General features: G+C 31.6%; 1 protein-coding gene across 1 annotated transcript; it reads left to right on the top strand.

The window, feature by feature from the left end:
* Nucleotides 1-3185: 3185 nt before the first annotated feature.
* On the top strand, nucleotides 3186-11795 carry LOC124363508. The gene is made up of 5 exons (XM_046818756.1): nucleotides 3186-3288; nucleotides 6396-6553; nucleotides 8102-8223; nucleotides 10329-10408; nucleotides 11534-11795. The coding sequence occupies exons 1-5, from the start codon at nucleotides 3186-3188 to the stop codon at nucleotides 11677-11679; spliced, it is 609 nt and encodes a 202-aa protein (XP_046674712.1). The 3' UTR covers nucleotides 11680-11795.
* The last annotated feature ends 13304 nt before the right edge of the window (nucleotides 11796-25099 follow it).

The raw sequence follows: 25099 nt of genomic DNA, 5'->3' as shown, positions 1-25099 counted from the left end.
TTTTTTTTTATTGTTCTCAATTGACATAGACATTGGAAAGGTAAAAACTTAGTGAATTATTGCAGAAATAAAGTGTCTATCTGAAATATTGTTATCATTGTTTGCCACAACAACAGTACACAGTGAGACGTGGTAACTTTTGGTAGTGGAGGGATTTATTACTCCCCTCGCTCTCCTTCTCCCTCCTAAAGGCCGCCTTTGTAAAAAATGTTCTTTTAGCATTTTCTTGCCACCAAATTCAGTTATAAGTTACATGGAGAGTACTGATTCCTCTTTACTAACGATATACGTAAGATTTAACCATAGTTGGTTTTTATCATAATGTTTTCAAAAATCAAGTCAGACAGATTAACAAAAGCAGTTTACTTACAAATTAAAAATTTTACTTTCACACTACTTGAACCTAAACCTATATAAAAATTGAATCAGTCTACTGCAACTCATAACAACGTATTTTATTCTTGTAAATTTCTTCACATGTTTACAACACTACAGCCAAACATAAATAATTTATTTTGCAGCTTTCAACCGTTGAAAATAATTGGAATAAATTTCCTACACACAAAACCTATTGGCCCCTAAGTTTTATCAGATTGCTCACAGCTGATCAAATTCTAATCCAATTAAATCTCTAAAATATTTATTTTGATGTTATATTGTACAGGCTCGCATCCTTCCAGAAGGATTTTGGTACATGGGTACCTGCGATCAAAATATTCGGCCAGTAGAATGCCTGTTTTTGGGATATTTTAATTATTGGTTCTTCTAGAAACAGTGTAACTTCAGGAATTTTATTTTGGATCTGAAATGAGTCTCACTCTTTCCAAAATTCTAATGTAGTACGCCACATACAAATAAATTTAATAAAAAGGAATTAATTATACATTACTGTTTAATGAGATCATGTTTTACTGAAAGTATATATTTTTATTTTTAATTACAAAATTGAAACCAAAATTTGAATACCATGTTGAATATGGAATTAAATTGAAAGTTGTCCAATGTACAGACAATACTAAACTGTGTTTAAAACACAACATCTTATAAAAAACTTGTTTTTTCCTTACTTTGTTTGAACAAGAGCCGATCACCAACTTTAGCTGTAAATCCTGGAACAGCATAAAGTTGCAAAAGAATAATTTCTGTGCATCGTAATATAAAAGAACAATTTTATTTTGACTAGTGTCTTTTAGCACAATCATTTCTTTTTAACTTAAGAGCTATTGTTCCACTTAGATATTCTTTAATAAGTTTCTTGTTGTGGAATCAACTTTATTTAGTAACAGTGGCCAAACATTCTAATGTGGCTTGCAGTGATTCGGAAAACTTGGTAGTATTATAATTTACTTAATATTTGCTCTTGTTCCAAGAGTTACAAAAGCAAAAATTCAGCACAATTTCTTAATATGCTTGGCATCTTTGAAAAAACAAGGCTACCAACTTCATCTTTACATTTTGCTGTGGACTCACTTATGTGTTTGTCAATGAAATGTAAGGACTTAAAAAGTTTTTAACTAAGTATGGATGACAGAATAAATACACAAATTCCAATACTATGGATCAGTCAACTCCATATGGGGCATTTGTGCTGAATCCTCATTATATACCAACACAAAACTGCAAAGTTTTTCCGACAGGAAGATTATGACAACAGTGTTATAGATGCAAAAAGGGCTATTGATAGTGAGATTCATACAATGAGAAACAACTAGTAATTCAGAATTTTATGAGAAAACCTAAATCAAACAAGAATTACTTTCAAGGAAAACTTTTAATTTATTTATATTTTATTTACTACTCTTATTACTATATTATCAATTACTAGAGTAATCTAATTACTAGATTTCAATGACCATTCTGTACATTTTTCATTCAGCTTTTCCAATGTTCAAGCTATGTTGAAACACAAGCTTTCAATTCATCCAGAATTTTCATCTTCACATCTTATACAAGTTAAAATATTAACCATTGATTTTTATTTATAGTCTTAAGGAACAAAAACCATATGGATCGAAATCTAATGATTAGGAAAAGTGATCAATAGGTGTTCTAAAACATTTTTGTTCTAAATAACTGTGCAGCGTTTAACGAAAATTGGTCATGGTGCTAAGCACCAGTCTTCCAAAGATCAGGCATATTTTTTTCTGACTCTCTCAGTTTCCTCAATAGTTTCAAGTAAATATGTGTGTTGACAATGTGTGCCTGTGATGTATTATCTTATGAAACTACGTCTCTCATAAAAAAAAAAGAAAACAAGCATTGACAGATTTTTGTACAAAGAGAATTGAGTGTTATCCACTCATATGACTTTTATTGAGTCTCCAACCATGAACGTATCAATTATGATTTGTATTAAGTATTCAGTCTCAATCTTGGATAAAAAATTTTGATCTTCTGCAAACTACATTTTTATAGGATGAATATAACTTAAAGTAACACATATTTTGTTATATACCAAAACAACATGTCTACCTGGCAATGAAACTCTTACCAATTAATGAGCTTAAGCTAAATAAGATCATTTAAAATTCTTTTGACTTTAAGACTTTAAAAACCAAAGCCATTAGCAAGGACTACGTGACAAGATTACTTTACTAGTATTGTTTTAAATTTTGCAAAGAGGGACTTCTTTTTTACTACTGTGGTACCATGTAGCCAATTTATCAATCCTTCAAGAATCTTTTCTGAATCCTCCAGTCTGAAAATGGCTACTCATCCCCTGCACAGAAAATAAAGAGGGATGGACACAGGTAACTAACTATAGACCAATATATTTGAAAAAGTTGAAATCAAAGATTGTTGAGAGAATTATTTTATCATGGCTTTTTCAACAACTTGACATTAATAGGTTTGGAAGGTCTGGTTGAAGAAATAATCAAAACCATTGAAGATAACAAAAGTGTCACAGGAAAATTCATACATCTCAGCAAAGCTTTTGATTGCTTGGGGCCATGATCTAATTCTGCCAAAGCTGAGCTATCTAGGAATTAGTGGAACAGCACTTCGATAGTTTGCCAGTTATCTGTAAAGCAGGTCTCTGGTCATGGAACTAACCTACTTCATCAAATGTGAAACATGCAAGACAAGATCTTTTCCACTACTTTTTTCTACAGGTGTCCCTCAGGAGTACAGATCTCATAAATTTGTGAACAATTTTGAGATCAACTCACTTTTCATAGAAGTGAATGTGGCACTTTGACTACTGCACCAACCATGATTTGGTTCTCAACAAAGAAAAGATGAAGACAAAGGAGCTGATATTTAGAACAAAGAAAAATGAAGCTGCTGGTATACATAATCTTGAAACCCACCAATCATCTGGGAGTTATTATGGATGTTAACCTCTCTAGGAAGAACCATGTTGACATCCTTTGTAAAAAAAAACTCAACAATTCATTGTATACCATGAGAACTGTTGCTATTGGTACATCAGAGTTTGCAAGAATTGCTTGCCACATCCTTTTTGAGAACCATATGACCTCTGGGATCACCTTATGGGGGGCTTGTCCTTTGCCGACCTAGAAAGGAATTTACTTCTCCAAAAGAAGGCAATAAGGACAATGGCTGAATTGGGGATACGTGATAGCTGTAGGAAAACTTTTCAAGATATGGAAATTTTTACAGTGGTTCTCACTACGCCTGGCATGGGGGGGGTGGGGGGGGGGGGGGGTGGGGGGGGGGGGGGGTGGGGGGGGGGGGGGGTGGGGGGGGGGGGGGGTGGGGGGGGGGGGGGGTGGGGGGGGGGAACTGTCTGTTACTATCTAGATAAATGAAAATATGTTTACAATATGAAAAATTGTTTATAGTTGATACAAGTTGGTTATTGTCCAAATATCAGTATCGGTTAGTCATATTGAAAGTTATAATTAAGTAATATCATTTGTCAATAATACGACCTTTGAACAATAACTTATAAATTTAAGGTAAACAGATTTTACTGGCTCACGTGTTTTAGAAAGGCGTCAAGAGTGGTTAATTAAAATTACTTTAGTCTTGTATAGATAATAGTAAAAAATAGATTACTATAAGGTTGTCTAGCTTTTATCTGTATTAACAAACAATATTGTACAATTACACCCATCGTTATAATCGTTATAATATTGATTAATTAATTAGAATAATTTATTTAAATTATACGTAACAACAATACATTTTCAGATTGTAAATATAATAGGTACTTGATGTGACTCAATCTAAATAATACTGACTGAGAAAACTAATGAAACAAGTATCAAACGACTATAAACTGTTTGCTTGGTTTCAATAGGCTGTTTGTTTAGTTGCTATGGTTTATTTATTGTTTAAACTAAATTTTTCTTATTACCCACCTTAATTGTTTGTTTTAAGATTGTGGATTAGTTATTGTTAATCAGGTAGCCTATTCCTTTACATTGAAACATAATTTTTTATTTTAGATCTGTTGATATCTATTTTTTTATTTCTTTATTTTCACGGACATACATCCATATGTTATTCTATATAGGAAGTATTGATAATATATACGAAGCGGTATAAAAACTTGTTCATACTCTGCTCCAGTAAAATACAAAATTTAAGTCTTGGTTAGAATTTTGTGTAGCCTACTTTTTAAAATCACTTAGACCTAATTGTAGTACATATCACTAAGATGACATTCCATAAATACAGATATTGCATTTGTACAACTTAAAGAGCTTTAATAAATTATTAAAAATATATAATTTTCATTCTATGGTGCATCAAGAAACTTTCTGATGTGGGCTATATTCTCACTGTCATAGTGCAGTTAGATTTTATACTTAAATAACAATAGAACATAAATGAAAAACTCATGTTACAAAAAATAGACCTAGGGCAACACAAATTGTCTAAAGTTGTTTTGAACTGATTTGTAATACAAACTTGTTTTGCTATTTGTAGCTTTCTTAACTGATACAGAGATTTTTACATAATACTTATTATTAAATGAATATTAACAGGTTGGAATTATTAAATAACTTGCAGTAATAATTTAGTGAAAATGGTGAAATAAAATCTTATGAAACATTGAAATGTAAACTATAAAACATATTCTTTTTGATATTAGTAAGAATTACCTTTAGAAACTAATTACCTGAATGTAAATTTTTTTTGTAAATAGTTCAAGTCTGTACGATTCTGAATCTGAAACAAATTCAAGCTTGTGTCTAGTGTTTTAGTATGTGTTGTTAATGTTCTTCAAACCTTTTATGAATTTGGTCCTTAAGAAATATTGTTTCATTGATGTAGCCTAGTGTCCAAAACATTTGTAGACTTTAATTTAGAATTACTAATTCAGAAGTATTCTTAACGGATTCAGAGAATTTCTTATTAAAAAAACATTCTAAATGTTTTGTCTTTCTGGAATCTATCCATAAAAGGTTTGATTTTCAAGTAAAGTAGAGATCACATCATCCTCTTACCCTAAAGGATATACAAATACATTTTTTTAAGTATATTGGAATATTGAACAATATGCTATTATTGATGGCCGTATCTATATATATAAAAATGAAACTGTTCGTGTGTAACAGCATCACTCACAAACGGCTGGACGGATTCGCCTAATTTTTTTTTAAATTTGTTCGTCTTGATCTGTAGAAGGTTATAGGATACTTTTTATCCCTTTCCCGATTCAGGATTTCCGCCCCACTGGTTACAGAAATACCCGTAAGAAATGCATTGCAGCAAACATATGTTATTAAGTGAAAGAGTCTTTTCAAATTTTTAATCAGCTGTTCTTTGTAAACATATATAATGCGACAAAAAATATATTTATATATAAATTTCTTTACACTTATAGTTTTAAAGCATAGAGTAAGCTTAAGAGAAACGACAAATTTTGTTTAAACTGTTTCTGCAATCATAATATATAAAAATGAATGTTTGTGTGTTTGTCCTTTATAGACTCAGAAACTATTGGACCGATCACTATGAAAATTTGTATTTTTCTATGTAGAAGGTTTATACGCAATGCCCATTGATGTAACTAACCACCAGGCTGTACTGCAAGATATAAAAGTTATCAAAGCGCCTGCACATTATAAACTGCAATTACAACACAGTAGTTACGTATATTAAAATATCCAAACACTATTTGAAGGCAAAGAAATATACGGGCAAAGCTTAAGAGACGCGTGCGAAGCCGCGGGAAACAGCTAGTAATGTATGTAAATTTTGTCAGCAGTAGAAGACAAGGCCGAAGAATCTGCTTACAGCCCACACAATAACTGATAAACCTTTTAGAAAAGATAGGCTAGCTTACACAAATTCAGTTTTGATAAAATTCTAATACCGAGCATAGTCTGTGTATTGTAGATTATACTTAACTTCTTGAGATTATGTTTATGCTTTTCATGATTTATGTAGTAGTATTGAATATAAATTCTAGCTTTTAGCAACTTACTTGACGAATTATTTATTGTTGTCTTCAGATGTGGTCGAGTCCGATGAGAAGTTAAAAGAAGAGTTGGAGGAAGTCAATGTAGTGTATGCTGCGACTTGTGAAAAAGTAGAGAGGTTACAAGCTGAGTACGACAGGCTGAAAAAGGATGCTGTAAGTTTTCAAAATAATTACTGAAAAATTAAGTATTTAATATGTAGGCTATGGTAGATTAGTGTTTTTATTTGTACTTAAACTTTTAAAATTTGTGTTTCAGTGTTATTTTTAGCTAATTTCAATAAATTGTCATAAATTTCATATTTCAGCAATGTTAGGATCCTGGACAAAAAGGTATTGATTTATAAAAACATACACACGTTTTTATAACAGAACCTGTTCAATAAAATCCATAAATATGAAATATGAGAGCAAATCTGTAAGACCTGGGATAGCGCGGGTTACTCAATGAAATAAAAGTAGCCTATACTTGACGAAAGAACATGTTCGATCAAAAGGCAGGTAAAGTACCCTTAGTTCCCAGCACGTCAATCTAAGCTTATTGCACTCCTTGGAACATGTAAAGAGGGGAGTGATAGTAGGAACTTAGTTGTTGTCCGTAGTGAATGATCTCTTGGATAAGAGTTGTACAGTTTTTCTATACACAGATAATTTTCCCTTCTATAGATCTGTGGATTTAACTATCACAATTTCGAATAAGAACACTCATATTGTAAGAACTGTAATAAGCACAGGTATACAAGTACTGTTATCTTAAAAAATATCCGGGTAGGGTACGATAAGCTGACCCGGTTTTTTATATCGAAGAATGTAATCATCGATACCTAATATTCGCATCTCAAATCCTAGACTATCAATCGATATAAAAGTATCTATAGTCCTCAATAACAATCATATATTTTTAATTAAAATATGAATTTAATATTTACAGTGACCAAACAAATTATTATAACCAAAATTAGGAAAACTGAAGACGACCATATTTGCTCCTCTCACAGTTACAGTTGTTTCTTTCCCACAAATTTCACATAATTGGTTTTTCGGGACGAGTCCCACATGTTGAAGTTACGAAAAAAATGTCTTATCATCTTTCAAAGCAATGTCGTGTAGTTTTCTAAAATTGATTGCCATTTTTAATAATCAAATGTTACTTATATAAAATTGAAATATCACATTACTAGTATTATTTGAAAGTGTTTACAGCTGTTGATACAGATTATTAAAAGTTAATTGTTCAAAATAATTAATCAGTATCGGTTGGTTATATCGATGGTTATGATTAAGTAATATCGTTTGCCAATTTCGATATAAAAAACCGGGTCCGCTTATCGTACCCTATCCAAATATCCCTCTCTATCTGTCCATATTGAAAGAGAAAATAACATGTTTAAAATATCTTTTTAACAGCCTACACGTGTCACAGATCACATTGTATAGGTTATGCTATAGGGATATTCCAAAGAGCCTAGGGATATTCAATACCTTCGTGGACCCTTCCTTTGGTCTGAATACCTATGACAACAGGAGAATGGATAGTTCCATCTAATTTAAAGAACTTGAGTAAGTCTTAAGGCATTTAGTGTTGACCCACTGTATCTGTTTATGTTGCAGGTGATGGATAAAAAAATTGAATGTACTTCTAACCTTAAAATTTGTATTCTAAAAATTGAACAAAGCATTTTAATGTTCTGTATTTTGTTATAGGATGAAAAAACCACACATGACAAGATTGTACAGAGGAAAAAAATTGATTTGGAAAACGAGTACGCCGTTTTGTCTAGGAGTAAAATCAGCTCTCACGATGAACAGTTAAAGGAAACCACGAAGTAATGAATTATATAGTTATAATATAAGTATCTTGTTTTATTTTTTAAAGATAGAATATGAAGTACATTCTAAATACCTTTGCATGTAATAGGTAAAACTCTTCTAATGTTTTTTCTTGAACAATAATTGCATGTTAGTTCCTCCAATTCTTGATTTACTTGGCCTGATTGTCTTTTTTTTCTCTCTCTTGGTCCTGTTTGTTTTTTTTTACTGCTGGATTAGTTGCTTTATTTTATTTTTTTCCAACGGCAGCAGCCAATTTACAAAGACGGGCATAGATGGTAGAATACAGTGGAAAATAAAATTAATACAATCAGATGAAAAATCTACATAAAGTAACAAACTTTGTTTTAATTTGACTAGTGTATTTTCTGAATAAACTGGATAAAGTTGGCACATAACTTAAAAATTAGGAGTTCAGTCATAAGAAAACTTGCCATATATTCATTTCTCTAACTAAGTGATCAGACTTTGTATTTCTCAGAAGGGAAATACAAATTTGCAAATGGGTTTGGATAATTTTCATTTCATATGTTTGGCTATACACACAGTAACAGAGGAACGAGTTATTGATCTGTTTGTTGACATTTTGTATGAAACTTCACATCTATTATCAGTATTGCAAAATTGTACAAATCTACCTCTAAAAAATACCATTTATTATATCAGTAAAATTCATTAAGTATTTCAGCAGTGATATTATCCTACCTTCTCTAATTTTGTATGTTTAAGAGGTAAATATTTTAGTTTCAGGAAGAACATAAGAACAAATTGGAGTCTCTTCATTTGGTAATCTTTTCAAGATTAAACCTCTGAATGGTCTTTTTAGTCTCTTAGCATTTTTCACTGATTTTTGTTGTTTTTTTACAGAGACAGGTTTGTAGAGCTTATGTATATAATTTTTTGATGCAAAACAGTAATTTTTTCAAGTCTTTGTAATTTTATATATTATCCATTAAGTTATTTTCACCATATTATTATTGTCCATGTCATTAAAGTGCAAACAAAGCCAATTGTTTATTTGTGTGTCAGATATTTTCATGATATAATAAACACTAGAAATAAAACCATAAAATATTCCAGGATGGGTGACATGCAACATCAATACGTGGTAGTTGTCTACATTGTGCAACTACATCAAAATCGTCAGTGACAAAATCATGAGTGCCAAGGGAATGCTGATATCTAATAGAAAACGTAATAACTACTTGTGTGACTCGCAGTTGTCATAGAAATGCTGCTTGCGCAATATTAGAGCAGAGAACTACAAAGGACATTATAACGATGCAACACACTTTTATGCAATCACTTAATGTTATATTACACAAAAAAAAAAAACCATGAAGGGGCTTTTAAATTATATAAATCTTTCTTTAAATTCAGACAAGTCTAATTTAATTTATTTTTGTTCAAAACAATGAAGAACAGCATTTCACTCTAACTTTTCATACACAACAACAGAATTGATCAAAGAAAAATTTTTAAGACATAACTTGTAAGTTATATACTGGTCTGTATGCTCAGAGACAATTGTCTGGAATATGTAGTCTTCAAACCCTCAAAACAGTTTTTTCTCTGATTCAGTCAGATATGGAATTTAAATTTAGGTGCAAAAAGAGAAAAGAATATGAATCAAACCATTTGGCATAAAAAGCAAGCAATGAGAGTAATAACAAATCTTGATCATACAGATTCAGTCAAACAATATATCGGCCCAAAGTTTACAATTTTTACAGTCTATAGTTTATATAATATGTACATAAATATAAATAAATTACATTTAAATGCATTAGCCATAGTAAACAACTTCCTATACCATCAATGACAACTGGTTTGAAAATTTAGTGTTGATAAACATAGCTTTAAATTTTGTACTAAAAAGACGGACAACATTTCTACTACTACTGCTCAATATATATAAAACAAAAAATATGTCAAGTTTAGACACTAAAAAAAATGTCTCCTGCTATTGAAGCATTTCTTAATTAACATGTAAACTGAAGCAGGGGGTATAAGTGAAATCTATATAATAGGTAATAGTTAAATTTTAGTTATATAATATAATTTGTAGGATAGATATATAATTTTTATATTCTTGTTACAGGATGAGATACAAGGCCTTGCGAAATATTACTCAAGTTCGCTTTACTTTTGAAGAATCGGACAACAACAGGCTCGAAGGGTGTATCCTTTTCTTAATATACAATTTAATGAATTAGTCTAAATCTCCGTCAAAATCGGGACACTTATGTTCTATTGTAAAGTACAACAACCAAAATATGAGTTGGATTTCACTAACCAAACAAGAACTTTATTCTAAATGAATCTTTCAGATATAAAACGTTTTCGAACAAACGCTTTTTTACTGTTTAACATCTTCCAAGAATCATAAATGTACTTCCTTTCAGAAGTATGTTGATTTTCAGAAATATAGTTCTAAATAAAGACTAAATCAAGTTTAATACTAATACAGAAGAATCTGTATTAGTATTATACTTGATTTATCCTTAATTTAGAATTATCCTTATACATTGAGACTCTGAATGTGTAGTAAAACCTGTCGTGCCTGGCCTAATGTTCTCAGAATAGCAACCGAATCAATGCAGCCAGGTAATGCCAGAACCGGAGGTAATTGACCAAAAAAGTAACTATCTGACAAAACAGCACTGATATCATAGTTTTGCCAAAGTCACTGTATCTTTAAGTAATGTGGGCGACTTTGTCGTCTGTCCCTAACCTCTCCCTCCCACTACTACTGCATTGGTGATGTGTCGAAGAAAGTGATCGAGTTTGCCCATGTGACAAAACATTTTCCCTTAAAAATAATAATTCTACTTGTGTTTCATGAGTTTTCATTTATATTTTCATAAATTACCCCTGATAAATACAGGAAAAATAAATTAGTATTGTTTTGCTCTGAGTTTGCATATATCTGCAAACAGTCCATGAAGAATATAAGCTTAAGCAGATATATCCACAAACCACCCGCTACAGACATAGTCTGTAGTGGAAATATTTGCATCTGTCCTTGAAGGGTTAAGTATGAGTGTGTGAGCCATGTACTAATAGATGGTATCACCAGAGGTTTAATTCTTGTTCTTGTTCTTATTCTTATTTAAATAAGAAGAAACTCACCATTACAAAAATTGAATTACAACATTTTTATTGGATTTGCAATATGTAAGATGTGACTAATCAAAATACACAGTACTACTCACAGTATTGTAAGTACAATTTTCTTTACAATAGGTTTAAGGTACCAATTACAATGTTTTTAAAGATAACAACATTTCCTTAACTCCAGTACAGTGGCCTTCAACCTGGTTAACAACAAAACCAAATACTTCACAATCAGCAATTTATCGAAACTCAAACCCGATCAGATCTCAGAACATATCATGGTAGCCATGGAAGCAGTTTCAGGAACAAATTATGCAGACATCGCTTTGGAATGAAGTTTCAATCTTTGCTATGAGGTCTTTGTACAGAAATTGCTTTTAAAATTATGTTTTAGTTTTGTATATGTCTTTATATAATATTTACACAAGAATATATTATATCTTTAAACTAACAGTGTTAGATATTAATTAATCCATGTGACTTTCACACTAGATAATGTACTATTTTCCAGTCAGATGAAGACAGCTTGACTGAAAAAAAGAAAGCCATCAGCTTTTGCTGTTTTTCAAAGGTAGCTAAAATAACAGCATGCATTTTAGACTGTTATCGAACATGATATCGCTAGATATGTTAGGTGGTATTTCACTGAAAATATTTCTTTTAAGATCATTATAGATGTCAAAGATTGCTAATCAGAGAATGAAAAGGCTTTACGGATTAGTTAAATGTAAAACGTCAATTCTATCGAATTATCTAATCTGCATCCCCCAAAAGTTCCATGATTCTGTCAAACAATGAAACCCGCATTCAAAGTATGGCACTTTCCATATATATATATATATATATATATATATATATATATATATATATACACAGGGTGTCCAAAAAGTCCCGGGTCGGTTAAATATTTTTCAAAATATTTAAAATAGAGCTACAAAACCTTACACAAAGTTACTGGACATAAAAATCTATTTTATCACATATTCAGTGATCCGCTACTTCCTCAGGGGAGCGGCCCACATATCAAATAAAAGGTCTTTATTAGTAGAGTACAGAGCCGCAAACCTGACCTCAAACGGATAACCGAGTCAAAAATGACAGCCGTTCAAAGATGGCTAGAGTTTGCAACTTAGGTTAATGTAAAAAATACACTGAAGAGTTTTTTTATTTTAACTTTACTAACCCAAAACTGTTTACAATTAATTGTTGTTGTAGAATAATAAGTTTCATTATTTGCAATGATTTAGTCATTATAAGATTACTACTTACAGAGAGCCTTTTCACAACAGATGCTCGAAGTGTCCGCCTTCTGTTGTTTTGACAGTGAGCTAATCGGTGATAAAAGGCCTCCACAGCGTGTTGTAGTCCTGTTTCCTCACGTTCCAAACAACCACTTTCTTCTAAGATCCTGTTCCTCAATTCTTCCAAATCCCGTGGTTTTCTTTTATACACCCTATCTTTAAGATAACCCCAGAAAAAGAAATCCAAATCTCCCCAACCCTTATAACCCCCTTATAACCCCAATAAGGAGTTAAGTTGGGGGAACGAGCGGGCCATTCAATGGCACCTCTCCTTCCGATCCATCTTTGAGGGAACATAACATTTAAGTACAATTACATAAGTTACAATATTCCTGTAGTGTGCGGGTGCTCCGTCTTGTTGAAACCAGATTTGAGCCAAGTTTTCACCAACAATATTTCAAAGAGCTGGTATTATACGGTTTCTGAGCATGTCAAGGTAGGAAACTCTGTCTAAAGTTCCGTTGATAAAAAACGGCCCCACAATTCTTCCACGTAATATGCTGGCCCAGACATTCAACTTTTGAGGGTGTTGTGTGTAACATTCTATCATTCAGTGCTTATTACTATCAGTCCAGTAACGGCAGTTGTGTTTGTTTACATTGCCATTTAACATGAATGTAGCCTCGTCTGAAAATACAATGTCATTTAGAAGGATTTGATTTGTATCTAACTTGGTCATCATAATTTCACAAAACTCAAGACACCTGTCAAAATCGTCTTTGTTTAGTTCTTGATGCAATGTAAATTTGTATGGCTTGAAACCATTTTTATGCAAAATGTTTTGAACAGAGCTTTTGGACATATCATGATTGCCTGCAGCCGATCTGAGCGTTTCATGAGGATTCTCAATGAATGACTGAAGAACTTTCACACTCGAATCCTGATCGGTTGCACTTGGTAGACGACCACTTCTAGGAAGATCAGAGACAGTTCCATGAGTTACAAAACGGTCTATTGTTCTCGTAACTGTTAATTTTGATATTGGGTTTCGGTTTGGAAATGAGTCATTGAATAGGTGTTGAATTTCACAGTGAGACCGTGTTAAATCCCCCCAACCACGCATCATTATAATGGTAACTCTCTCATGTTCACTAAGTGCCATAACAAAGACAAGATAAAACTAAGTTGAAACAAATTAAGAGTAAAAAAACTGTTATGTAGGTTGTCTTTACTAACGAGTAGAATGCCACTAATAACATCTAACTAAAGCAAGAATGGTTACTGCCTGCGGGAATACCCCTCAGAAATAATGAAACTTATTATTATACAACAACAATTAATTATTAAACACAGTGTAATTATTTTACAGCTGTTCTAGGCTAGAATAATATTAGCAAGAACAGTGCTGCCACCAGCTACAAATTTTAAGTCATTTGAGAAATAACACATCTCCAGGAGATGAGGTGTTTCTCAAAAGAATGAATATTTTATCATCTGCTATCACTATGGTTACTTAGTGGAGATGTGGTGTTTACTTAGTACTGGATTCACCTTGCCTTCAACTACATTTTGGCATGCCTAACTCATTATTGGTAAAAAATGGACATGAGGTGTTTCTCAAATGACTGATTCAATTGTAAACAGTTTTGGGTTAGTAAAGTTAAAATCAAAAAGCTCATCAGTGTATTTTTTTACATTAACCTAAGTTGCAAACTCTAGCCATCTTTGAACGGCTCTGTACTCTACTAATAAAGACCTTTTATTTGATATGCATATCAACCTATGCTTACATTTAAGAATTTCTTCTGACTCCTAGCGGGCCGCCCCCCTGAGGAAGTAGCGGATCACTGAATATGTGATAAAATAGATTTTTATGTCCAGTAACTTTGTGTAAGGTTTTGTAGCTCTATTTTAAATATTTTGAAAAAATATTTAACCGACCCGGGACTTTTTTGGACACCCTGTATATATATATATTTATATATATTATTTTTAGTAAATTACTTTACAATAAAAACAAAGTGTTTTTAAAACATTGGCACTATATTTCGGTGAAAACCGTCTTCAGGTGCAAAAATTGTATAAAATATAAAAATATAAAAGAAAACAGTACAAACAAAAGTAAATAAACAGTGAATAAGTAATAATAATAAATACAGATGACATGAACTAAACAATTGTTCCATATGTTGATTTCAAATTTAGACGTTTTTGGCTAAGTTATCTGATGTTGAGTCCATGTGGAATTTTGCTCTTTAAAACCAATTGGTGTGCTTGTTCTAATGTTCTGAGGTAAATTGGGTTTGAATTTGTATGTACTTGCCGAATAGGTTTGACTGAATATGTATTTTCAAAAGTTTCATTGTGATTTATACCATGAGTCACGACAGTTTTCTTTAAATCTTGGTGTTTATAATCAAATCGGTGTCCTGTCATTCTTGTCCTCAAGGTATTTGTTGTTGAGCCAATATAATCTGCTGGACATTTTTTTACATTCAATTTGGTAAATCACATTTTTTAGATACACAAGACAAGTTGCCGATGATAGGATATGTCTTGCGTGTTTTGCTACTAGTGAATTTTGAAGAATTTGGTAACATTTTACAAATCAAACATCTTGGTTTATTACACGGATGTGATCCTTTTTGTTTTGGTATTGATTTTTCATTGGTGTTTGTCATTGGTAATTTAGGTTTGACCAATATATCTTTAAGAATAGGAGGTCTTTTAAAGATTACTCTAGGAGTTGTTTTAAAAATATCATTAGTTGAACTAGAATTTTGTAAGGTATTAAACGCTATTTTAAGAATGTTATTAATTTTGTGAAGCCCTGGATGGTATTGAACTATTAATTTTGGATCACTATTTTCAAATTTAGAATGTAGTGTTTTCTTTTTTACATTAAGTTTATCTTTAAGTAATTTTCGTGGATAACCTCTTCTTAAGAATGCGTTCATAATATCGTCAATGTATTTTTCCAAGTCATTTGTATTACTACATAATTTTTGAGCTCTGCATGCTAAACTTTTTGGTATATTCCTCTTGATATGGACTGGATGACAGCTGTCGTAGTTTAAATACTCCAAATTATTCGTTTGTTTTACGTTAATTTTGCTTTTTAAATGTCCATTTTCAATAAATACTTCCATATCTAAAAATTTGACTGATGTTGAAGACGTCTCAAATGTGAATTTTAATTTGCTGAAATTGTTTAAATGTTCCAAAAAGTTGGTTAAATTATTCTTCCCATGTGTCCAAATAAAGAAAATGTCATCAATAAAAAGTTTCCAAAATATAGGCTTGTAATTTTGACTGTTGAGAAAATCTGTTTCTAGTTTTCCCATGAAAAGATTGGCATATGACGGAGCCATACGAGTTCCCATGGCTGTGCCTTTTTGTTGTAAATAAAATGTATCCTGAAAAACGGAAGCAATTCATTGTAAGCACAAAATGGATTAATTTTGTAATAATTATATATATATATATATATATATATATATATATATATATATATATATATATATGTATATATATAATTATATATATATATATATATATATATATATATATATATATATATATCTACTAATTGTGGTTTCTAATTTATAAAAGTCAGCCCACTGTGTAGTGAACCAACCAGTAATACCTTTAAGGTCATCATTGCCATTGTAGGTTGTGGTCTAAGCCACTTTCATGGGGGTTAAAACATGAAAGTCAAAGGTTAGGACTGTAAGAAGAATGCTTGAAGATTGAATTTATCCAAGAGGTGTTTGATAAGCAGTGTAAGGTTTAAAGTTCCTGTGCAAAGTGATACTGGAAATCAGATTTGTATGGGCTTATGTTATATGGTCCATGTTAAATTTTTAACATATTAAAGTAAAAAGAATTATTTTCCTGCGCAGAAAGGAATGAAAGGAAAAGGCTGTCATTAGCAACTAAGTTACATTATTACAATTAAATATATCTCTCAAAGTTTCTTCAGGACAAGAACTCATCCATTGTGTTGAATGGTTGTAGAGCAAGCCATTCTTCAAATGGAGTATGACATCATGGTTCCGACTCATTAACTTCTCTAGGAGAAGTCGGTTGTAGAACTTGGTGTCCACATGTGCTGGTTTCTTAGCATACAATGCTGTACAGTGAAGTGGAAGATTGTAATTATTTGCAAATCTGGTATTGTGCTGGTGAATACATGGTAAGTAAGTCTTTGAGGTCCATTTGTACAAACAGACGAAATAACTGCCAGGGCGTAGTGAGAACCACTGTAAAAATTTCCATATCTTGAAAAGTTTTCCTACAGCTATCACGTATCCCCAATTCAGCCATTGTCCTTATTGCCTTCTTTTGGAGAAGTAAATTCCTTTCTAGGTCGGCAAAGGACAAGCCCCCCATAAGGTGATCCCAGAGGTCATATGGTTCTCAAAAAGGATGTGGCAAGCAATTCTTGCAAACTCTGATGTACCAATAGCAACAGTTCTCATGGTATACAATGAATTGTTGAGTTTTTTTACAAAGGATGTCAACATGGTTCTTCCTAGAGAGGTTAACATCCATAATAACTCCCAGATGATTGGTGGGTTTCAAGATTAGGTATACCAGCAGCTTCATTTTTCTTTGTTCTAAATATCAGCTCCTTTGTCTTCATCTTTTCTTTGTTGAGAACCAAATCATGGTTGGTGCAGTAGTCAAGTGCCACATTCACTTCTATGAAAGAGTTGATCTCAAAATTGTTCACAAATTTGTGAGATCTGTACTCCTGAGGGACACCTGTAGAAAAAAGTAGTGGAAAAGATCTTGTCTTGCATGTTTCACATTTGATGAAGTAGGTTAGTTCCATGACCAGAGACCTGCTTTCCAGATAACTGGCAAACTATCGAAGTGCTGTTCCACTAATTCCTAGATAGCTCAGCTTTGGCAGAATTAGATCATGGCCCAAGCAATCAAAAGCTTTGCTGAGATGTATGAATTTTCCTGTGACACTTTTGTTATCTTCAATGGTTTTGATTATTTCTTCAACCAGACCTTCCAAACCTATTAATGTCAAGTTGTTGAAAGAGCCATGATAAAATAATTCTCTCAACAATCTTTGATTTCAACTTTTTCAAATATATTGGTCTATAGTTAGTTACCTGTGTCATCCCTCTTTATTTTCTGTGCAGGGGATGAGTAGCCATTTTCAGACTGGAGGATTCAGAAAAGATTCTTGAAGGATTGATAAATTGGCTACATGGTACCACAGTAGTAAAAGAAGTCCCTCTTTGCAAAATTTAACAATACTAGAAGTAATCTTGTCAAGTCCTGCTAATGGCTTTGATTTTAAAGTCTTAAAGTCAAAAGATTTTAATGATCTTATTTAGCTTAAGCTCATTAATTGGTAAGAGTTCATTGCCAGGTAGACATGTTGTTTTGGTATATAACAAAATATGTGTTACTTTAAGTTATATCATCCTATAAAAATGTAGTTTGCAGAAGATCAAAATTTTTTATCCAAGATTGAGACTGAATACTTGATACAAATCATATTGATACGTTCATGGTTGGAGACTCAATAAAAGTCATATGAGTGGATAACACTCAATTCTCTTTGTACAAAAATCTGTCAATGCTTGTTTTCTTTTTTTTGATGAGAGACGTAGTTCATAAGATAATACATCCAGGCCACATTGTCAACACACATATTTACTTGAAACTATTGAGGAAACTGAAAGAGTCAGAAAAAAATATGCCTGATCTTTGGAAGACTGGTGCTAGCACCATGACAATTTTCGTTAAACGCTGCACAGTTTTAGAACAAAAATGTTTTAGAACACCTATTGATCACTTTTCCTAATCATTAGATTTCGATCCATATGGTTTTTGTTCCTTAAGACTATAAATAAAATCAATGGTTAATATTTTAACTGTATAAGATGTGAAGATGAAAATTCTGGATGAATTGAAAGCTTGTGTTTCAACATAGCTTGAACATTGGAAAAGCTGAATGAAACATGTACAGAATGGTCATTGAAATCTAGTAATTAGATACTCTAGTAATTGATAATATAGTAATAAGAGTAGTAAATAAAATATAAATAAATTAAAAGTTTTCCTTGAAAGTAATTCTTGTTTGATTTAGGTTTTCTCATAAAATTCTGAATTACTAGTTGTTTCTCATTGTATGAATCTCACTATCAATAGCCCTTTTTGCATCTATAACACTGTTGTCATAATCTTCCTGTCGGAAAAACTTTGCAGTTTTGTGTTGGTATATAATGAGGATTCAGCACAAATGCCCCATATGGAGTTGACTGTTCCATAGTATTGGAATTTGTGTATTTATTCTGTCATCCATACTTAGTTAAAAACTTTTTAAGTCCTTACATTTCATTGACAAACACATAAGTGAGTCCACAGCAAAATGTAAAGATGAAGTTGGTAGCCTTGTTTTTTCAAAGATGCCAAGCATATTAAGAAATTGTGCTGAATTTTGCTTTTGTAACTCTTGGAACAAGAGCAAATATTAAGTAAATTATAATACTACCAAGTTTTCCGAATCACTGCAAGTCACATTAGAATGTTTGGCCACTGTTACTAATAAAGTTGATTCCACAACAAGACACTTATTAAAGAATATCTAAGTGAAACAATAGCTCTTAAGTTAAAAAGAAATGATTGTGCTAAAAGACACTAGTCAAAATAAAATTGTTCTTTTATATTACGATGCACAGAAATTATTCCTTTGCAACTTTATGCTGTTCCAAGATTTACAGCTAAAGTTGGTGATCGGCTCTTGTTCAAACAAAGTAAGGAAAAAACAAGTTTTTTATAAGATGTTGTGTTTTAAACACAGTTTAGTATTGTCTGTACATTGGACAACTTTCAATTTCATTCCATATTCAACATGGTATTCAAATTTTGGTTTCAATTTTGTAATTAAAAATAAAAATATATACTTTCAGTAAAACATGATCTCATTAAACAGTAATGTATAATTAATTCCTTTTTATTAAATTTATTTGTATGTGGCGTACTACATTAGAATTTTGGAAAGAGTGAGACTCATTTCAGATCCAAAATAAAATTCCTGAAGTTACACTGTTTCTAGAAGAACCAATAATTAAAATATCCCAAAAACAGGCATTCTACTGGCCGAATATTTTGATCGCAGTACCCATGTACCAAAATCCTTCTGGAAGGATGCGAGCCTGTACAATATAACATCAAAATAAATATTTTAGAGATTTAATTGGATTAGAATTTGATCAGCTGTGAGCAATCTGATAAAACTTAGGGGCCAATAGGTTTTGTGTGTAGGAAATTTATTCCAATTATTTTCAACGGTTGAAAGCTGCAAAATAAATTATTTATGTTTGGCTGTAGTGTTGTAAACATGTGAAGAAATTTACAAGAATAAAATACGTTGTTATGAGTTGCAGTAGACTGATTCAATTTTTATATAGGTTTAGGTTCAAGTAGTGTGAAAGTAAAATTTTTAATTTGTAAGTAAACTGCTTTTGTTAATCTGTCTGACTTGATTTTGAAAACATTATGATAAAAACCAACTATGTTAAATCTTACGTATATCGTTAGTAAAGAGGAATCAGTACTCTCCATGTAACTTATAACTGAATTTGGTGGCAAGAAAATGCTAAAAGAACATTTTTTACAAAGGCGGCCTTTAGGAGGGAGAAGGAGAGCGAGGGAGTAATAAATCCCTCCACTACCAAAGTTACCACGTCTCACTGTGTACTGTTGTTGTGGCAACAATGATAACAATATTTCAGACACTTTATTTCTGCAATAATTCACTAAGTTTTTACCTTTCCAATGTCTATGTCAATTGAGAACAATAAAAAAAGTAAAATCTGGTTCCTCTTTATTGAATAAAATATATATTAACGTTAACTTGCTATGACAGAATTTTGATTTCGCATATAGTTAACTTAGTTATTTTGTGGAGCCATCTTTAGTTAAAAACATTCATATTCATATTCCTAAGAACAAATAATTCATTTGGCAGTTCTGTAGTAATTTACAAAGGGGATTCAATATTATATATATATATATATATATATATATATATATATATATATATATATATATATATATATATATATATATATAATATTTTCCATTGATCCCATTCCTTCATCTTAAAGGTTAGATTGAGAAAAATAAATAAATAGCTTTTAGACATCGTAATTGTGCAACTTGAAGTTTGCTTGAAAGTGTATAATTTTCCCAAATGGAGACAACTTAAAATTTTGAAATAGTAACCCACGTCTTAAATCATCAGATGTAAAAACCAAGGGTGGTTGAACATACATATTGGTTAAATATATACTTTTTTTAATATATGGTCTTTTATTACTTTTTTGTTTGGAATACTTTGACTCTTCAGCAGAAAGAGGGGGTTGAAGTGGTAAGCTTTTCATTCTCCTGCAATCATAGCGTTTGTGGTAGGAACTACGTGGACTCTTGGCATCCAGCTCCCATTCAACTTGAGTAAGTTATGAAGGATTAAACTTAGTTCCACCACGATGTGCTATGTGGCGTCTTTCTGCCGCCGTGCCGCTCCCTCTATGGCAACCACATAATCTCCATGACCCTTCATACAAACTGCTATAGGGTTTTTCTTTTCATTGCTGATTTGTGACACACACTAGCAATTTTACTAGTATTTGCAGCTATGTACATTCATACATAATAATTCAATATAACTTAAATTGTAATGTTCCAGGTATAATGGTTTAAGAAGTAAATGTTCTTGAATAAGCATAAAGTTACATGTGCAAGATGTCCAACCCTTCAAAAGAAATCCAGAGTCATTTTCGTAAATCTTTGTACGAGTAACAATAAAATATATTCTTAAAATATCAAATGGAATTAACAGTTTTTTATGTTAAATTTATATTAAGCCAATACAATAACGATTATTTAACGGTGACATGTTTATATTTGCTCTTAAGAAATTTAACAGTCAGTAAGTGGTAAGGGTATTAGCAAACCACACAAACATTGAGCCCAGTGGATGAAGCCTGTATGTTCAGAGGCATAAATGTGCTTAAGACACAGAAATCACATTAATTTTGAAAGAAACTCTTTATATCAAATTTTTTTGGAAAGAATAAAATAATTATAATTATTTGTATTTTGTATTGTGATTACTTACAGTACTTGAACCATTAATGATAATGCATTATACTTTATTTATAACAGGATGGCATAGAGTGCCCTGGGTGCAAACCCATGGTTACTACCTTGTGAGCAGCTCCTAAGATTAGTTCACCAGATACTGCACTATTTTTTTGATGTTGGGGAGTGACACATTTAAAAAAAATAGTAAATTAGGTTTGTTGTACTGTCTTCTAAGTATGGTATTCAAATAACAGTTTCTTCTGACCATTAAAAAGAGAATGCTCTTTATACTGTGGTAAACAAGTTGTTAAACATTTGAACGATTACAGCCCAATAAAACATTTACACTCTCATAAGAATGCTGTATGTTATTTTGATGGCCACACTAGTAATATATTAAGAGATACGTATTATACTTTTTGTGTTAAAATATACAAAACAATGATAATATATAATTATTTTTATGGAATGTAATAAAAAAGTCATGCTTTCATTCAAATCTGTTTTAAATACTTTGTGTACTGTGTAAGCAGTATGGTAAGTAATTTCATGACTGTTTATGTACGTTGTGTATTGATATTAGAATTTGTATTACTAATTATAACTATACTAACAATAGCAATTAAGGAAATTAAAGTTAAGGAAGAAGAAATAATTAAGAGTTTTCATTGAAAAATACTTTCAAATATACTTGGTGTTTATTGAGTATGTAATTCTAATTTCGTTAATACTGCTGAACTGAAGAAAATTCTGCACATAAAATATTACGTTTTATGTTATTTTATTTTACTGCTATACATTGTTTATCTAACATAAAATGATGAGGAATTCTAAACATATGTAAGGACCAAGTTGCATTTAATTTTAAAGGTTGTGAATATCAATAGGAGGAAAATAATATTCAAGCAACTTAGATGGAATAAAACTGTGGGAGTCAGATGTGCAGGAAGTATGTAGTTAATTCTGTTTCTAGTTCCGTAAGGATGTCTCTCCAAGAGGTTTAATAATCCTTTATTAAATGTTAAGCCTACATATCATTACTAGGTTTTCTATGAACATTTTTTATAACAAATCTGTGTATGTTTTAATTCTGAGGGAGTAAAATATACTAACAGCATAAGTAAGTTGCATTTCAATACTTGATGTGCAGAATTTTTTTAATAACGGAGGCCAAAAAACTATTTTACTTGGTTCATATATTTAACCAAGCAGAGTATCCAGGATTTGATTTAGGGGATGGGTATTTGATAAACCCAAACCCATCGACTGCTATTTATCGTAGGTGAAGGGTGTTGTTTGTCTCATGTAGTTTAATACACACTATTAAATATCTTTAGGTTAATGTGTTTGGAATTTTAGGACTATTTAGAAAGCATACTGAAAACCCAAACTTCAAGATTTATTTGAAATGAATTAAATTCAACAAGTTTCATTACTTAATGTCCCACACCTATCCCTATCTAGTATGTAGCAGTAACTTAACGTGAAGAATACAGTGTTAACATTCCCTATTATTATAAATTACTTTGTATTTGTGATATTATTGTATGGGACCTAAATTTAGTTCATGGAGGTCTTGAAAGACCTTAATGAGATTTTGTGAACAAGAAAAGAGGTTAAAATGAAGCAAATTAATAAATTAGTCTAATTAACACTATGATGAAATATTATCACAACCCACTGTGCCTTGCTCACTGAAGAATTAATAGTAACTAGATCAGGTGTTATATCCTGGTCATAAGATTGAGTGGAAGTAAGCAATCCAAATCTATAACTCCTATATCAGCATATTCACATTTATCTTTAGCTTAAAACAGAATACATGCGATATGAATGAATATTTAAGAATTTGTGATAAATTTCCCAAAAGGCTGATAAAATCTGTTACAAGAGGGAGTTGCCATGGACCGCTCAGCTGGGGTGATAGCGGACTCAAAACTAACCAGAAAACCTAAGACCGTGTCAAAGAGTGGGGTGGTGACTCATACAAAAGGTGATCGTAATCAAACATGCTAGCCCGAGTTAGACGATGTTATAATCACAGCTACCGGGAAAGTACGCAAATTTTCTCCCAAACTCCTCGAGTTCTACAAGCCGCGAATTGCGCGTAGAGGAATGGATGTCCACGTTAGAATATAACAAATTGAATACAATAGCTCCAAAACAAGTCCCGCTTATCTGCACCAGAAGCTCGTTTCGACGTTACCCTAATACACAAGCTCATATTTGGTCCAACTGAAATAAAAAAATTTGAAACAAGGAAACCCCAAATGCGGCCGTAAGCAAACTGAAACACTCGACCTTAGGCGAAAAGTTAGCCTACCACAACTGCAACGCTCCTAGTATCCTTGGATCGCAATATAACAATTGTTGGTTAAAACTTTGAGTTTCATGAGTTGTTAAGAAAGTAACAATAAAAAGACCTGTTAATCTGTTTTTAGATTTTTACACCCCGTACATTTACAGCAAGATAAATTTAAAACATTTTTTTGAAATGTTGTGTCAAGAGACCTTTAAAATAAAGTACAACACGTCCCACCTTTATATTTAAACGTTGTCCAAAAACAACAGTCTACCCCTCAAAATACTCCTTACAGATTGTTGGGGGTTCAAAGTAATTGTATCAATTTCCTTGGTTACAAAATAGATGGGGTAAAGTTGAAGCCCATTTTCACTTGTTATACCTATACAATCAGTAGCCCAGGTGGTGTGGTTCACTCTGTATATTTAACTTCACAAGTTAGAAATCGAAATATATTTAAACATTTTGGTAATACAAGCTAAAAATTGGATTCTATTAAAAATGTTGGTGATACAGTCTGCAAACTGAATTATGATGAAAATAACTAACACAAACTGGAAAATAAATTAGTTGAAAAAGTTGGTGATACAAACGAAGCTGACACTTATTGAAAGTGTTATTGATATAAGCTGGAAAAAGTCTTTTTGGCTGTGCTGACCTTTTGAATATATGTGGCATGTATTTTACAGATCGTACTACAAGCTAAAACATAAAACTATTTGAAAGTATTTAAAAGGTGTATGATTGAAGATGGATTGATAAATATGAATTATTATAGTTATTAATTCTTAGACTTCAAAATATTTTACTGTCAAAAATATAAATTAATTATAATGCCTCAATGCTTGTAAAAACATTATCTCCATTATTTTTATCATGAGAGTGACAATAACTACTGTACATCAGTTTCAGTATGTGTTACTCTTGCTGAAAATTTATTTACGTAGCCAATCATCACTATATTTTTATATCTTTACTGAAACAACGTACAAACTTGCATTCTTTGGGTTAAATACAATATTACGGTTGTAATGGGTTATTTTGTTATGTTTGTATAATATTTACATTTAACAGAATGGAAACTAAGTGAATTAA

This window comes from Homalodisca vitripennis, chromosome 5 (genome assembly GCF_021130785.1).
Source record: "Homalodisca vitripennis isolate AUS2020 chromosome 5, UT_GWSS_2.1, whole genome shotgun sequence".
NCBI lineage: Eukaryota > Metazoa > Arthropoda > Insecta > Hemiptera > Cicadellidae > Homalodisca > Homalodisca vitripennis.
The sequence above is the reverse complement of the archived record's forward strand: the minus strand, read 5'-3'. Positions and strand labels throughout refer to the sequence as shown.